Source organism: Saccostrea cucullata, unplaced genomic scaffold, assembly GCF_032062105.1.
Source record: "Saccostrea cucullata isolate Sc308-1 unplaced genomic scaffold, CSIRO_AGI_Scuc_v1 ctg14114, whole genome shotgun sequence".
Classification (NCBI taxonomy): Eukaryota; Metazoa; Mollusca; class Bivalvia; order Ostreida; family Ostreidae; genus Saccostrea; species Saccostrea cuccullata.
Window position 1 is genome coordinate 5856 of NW_026919494.1, and position 1645 is coordinate 7500.

Genomic DNA, 1645 nt, shown 5'->3' on the forward strand with positions numbered 1-1645 from the left:
GTTCAAATGATGAACGCCTGGGGCTAGGGTGGGGCCAAAAATAGCCGACCCAAGTTTTACATAGGGATATATAGGGAAACTTTTTAAAATCTTCTTTTCAAGTACTTCAAAGCTATGATTAGTGAAATTTATATTGAATCATCCTCAGGTAGTGTAGATTTTAATTTGTTCAAATGATGAACGCCTGGAGGGGGGGATAAATTCAAGCCTGATGTGCTCAGGTGAGCGCTGTGGCCCCTGGGCCTCTTGTTAAATTGATTTCAGATAACTTTGGAAGGTTTAAAGAAAAATAAATTTCTAAAAAAATTTAAATTTCAAGAATAAATATTAAAATTTATATTAGAATTCAGACACAGAAACATCACAGAAATAGACACCGTATCTATTGAAACTTCCTCTCAATTATTTATTTACAGGAGCCACAAAAATTATTCCTCTATTATGACAAGACAAACACTACGGACAATAAATATACAATAAATTGTGATCAGGACTTCTACAGTTTTTAATTATAACTCCAAGATAGGGGAACTGGCCGTGTTAATGCCATATGCTGCATACATTCTCATCGCCGTAATTGTTTTGCCTGGACTAGAAAGTAAGCATTGAATTTCTCAGTTTCATAATACATTAAACTTCTCCTCATAGTATTAATTTTTATCATTGCCATCAACATTCAGTGATTGAGCTGAATTTTTTAAAAATAAAACACATTTTTTGTTCAAGGTTGTTCTTTGCTTTAAAATTTTGAATTTAGAAATTCATAAGTAAACTGTAACATTTATAGCATTACAAAAACAGACAAATGTATTCTGTAAAGAATTTGCAGTTAGAGAATTTATATTGGGTCTGCCTTTTTACCTCCTTTCCAGAAACTATTTATTGGTCATCGAGAAATAAATATTTCAAAATTGCAATTTGTAATAAAGCTTAAAAGATAGACGTCGGCAAATGTTTCATCTTTATTACTCCATCACACAGGAAAGTGGTTCCTGAGACGAAAATGGCGTCAATGGGCCAGGCTTCTCGATGCAGACCAAGATGGCGTCATCAGCCCTGATGACATGAAAAATACTAACGCCAAGCTGGAACAACTTCGAAAAATTATCGGTGTCCGAAAAACTGCTTTATCTGATGAAAATAAAAAGAAATGGTGGAACGAAAACATTTTCAAAAACGGTCCTGGAAAGGATACCGGGGTATATCAGTCAATGACTACATTGGTTTCTTGGATGGGACCTTTGGAGCAGCCACCCCTTGTGATAGATTAAACAAAGTCAAGCCAATCGTGACAGGATTTTTCAATTTTTTCTCCGCAGACGATTATCGTAAGAAAAATGTTATAATGGGAGAAGAAGACTTTGTCAAGTTCTGGACCATTCTTGCTTCTATCGATGATCGTCATAGCAGAGAAGTGTTTGTCAAGAATATACCTATACCATTAACTATGGCTTTTCTATTAGGAGATTTTCAGATTTTTCTTTCACATGGTAATCAGGGGGATGAGGTATATAATGTTTTGAAACATAAAAGTCCAAATGGATGTTGCAGAGCTTAAAACATATTGCAGAATATTATTCTCTTTGTCATAAACATTAGATAGTGTCACCTTGATATAAAATCATGTCGCGTCAAAGCCTAAAGT

At 34.5% G+C, this 1645-nt stretch overlaps 1 protein-coding gene across 1 annotated transcript in view; it reads left to right on the plus strand.

The window, feature by feature from the left end:
- The first annotated feature begins 432 nt into the window (after positions 1–432).
- The window catches only part of LOC134232721 (sarcoplasmic calcium-binding protein-like), a 1512-nt gene continuing 299 nt past the window's right edge, over positions 433–1645 (plus strand). Inside the window, exons 1-2 of the mRNA XM_062714708.1 lie at positions 433–598; positions 982–1645. The exon at positions 982–1645 is cut by the window's right edge and continues 299 nt beyond it. Coding sequence (XP_062570692.1) covers positions 544–598; positions 982–1271 — 345 coding nt within the window. The 5' untranslated portion in view covers positions 433–543 and the 3' untranslated portion in view covers positions 1272–1645. The remainder of the gene's footprint in view (positions 599–981) is intronic.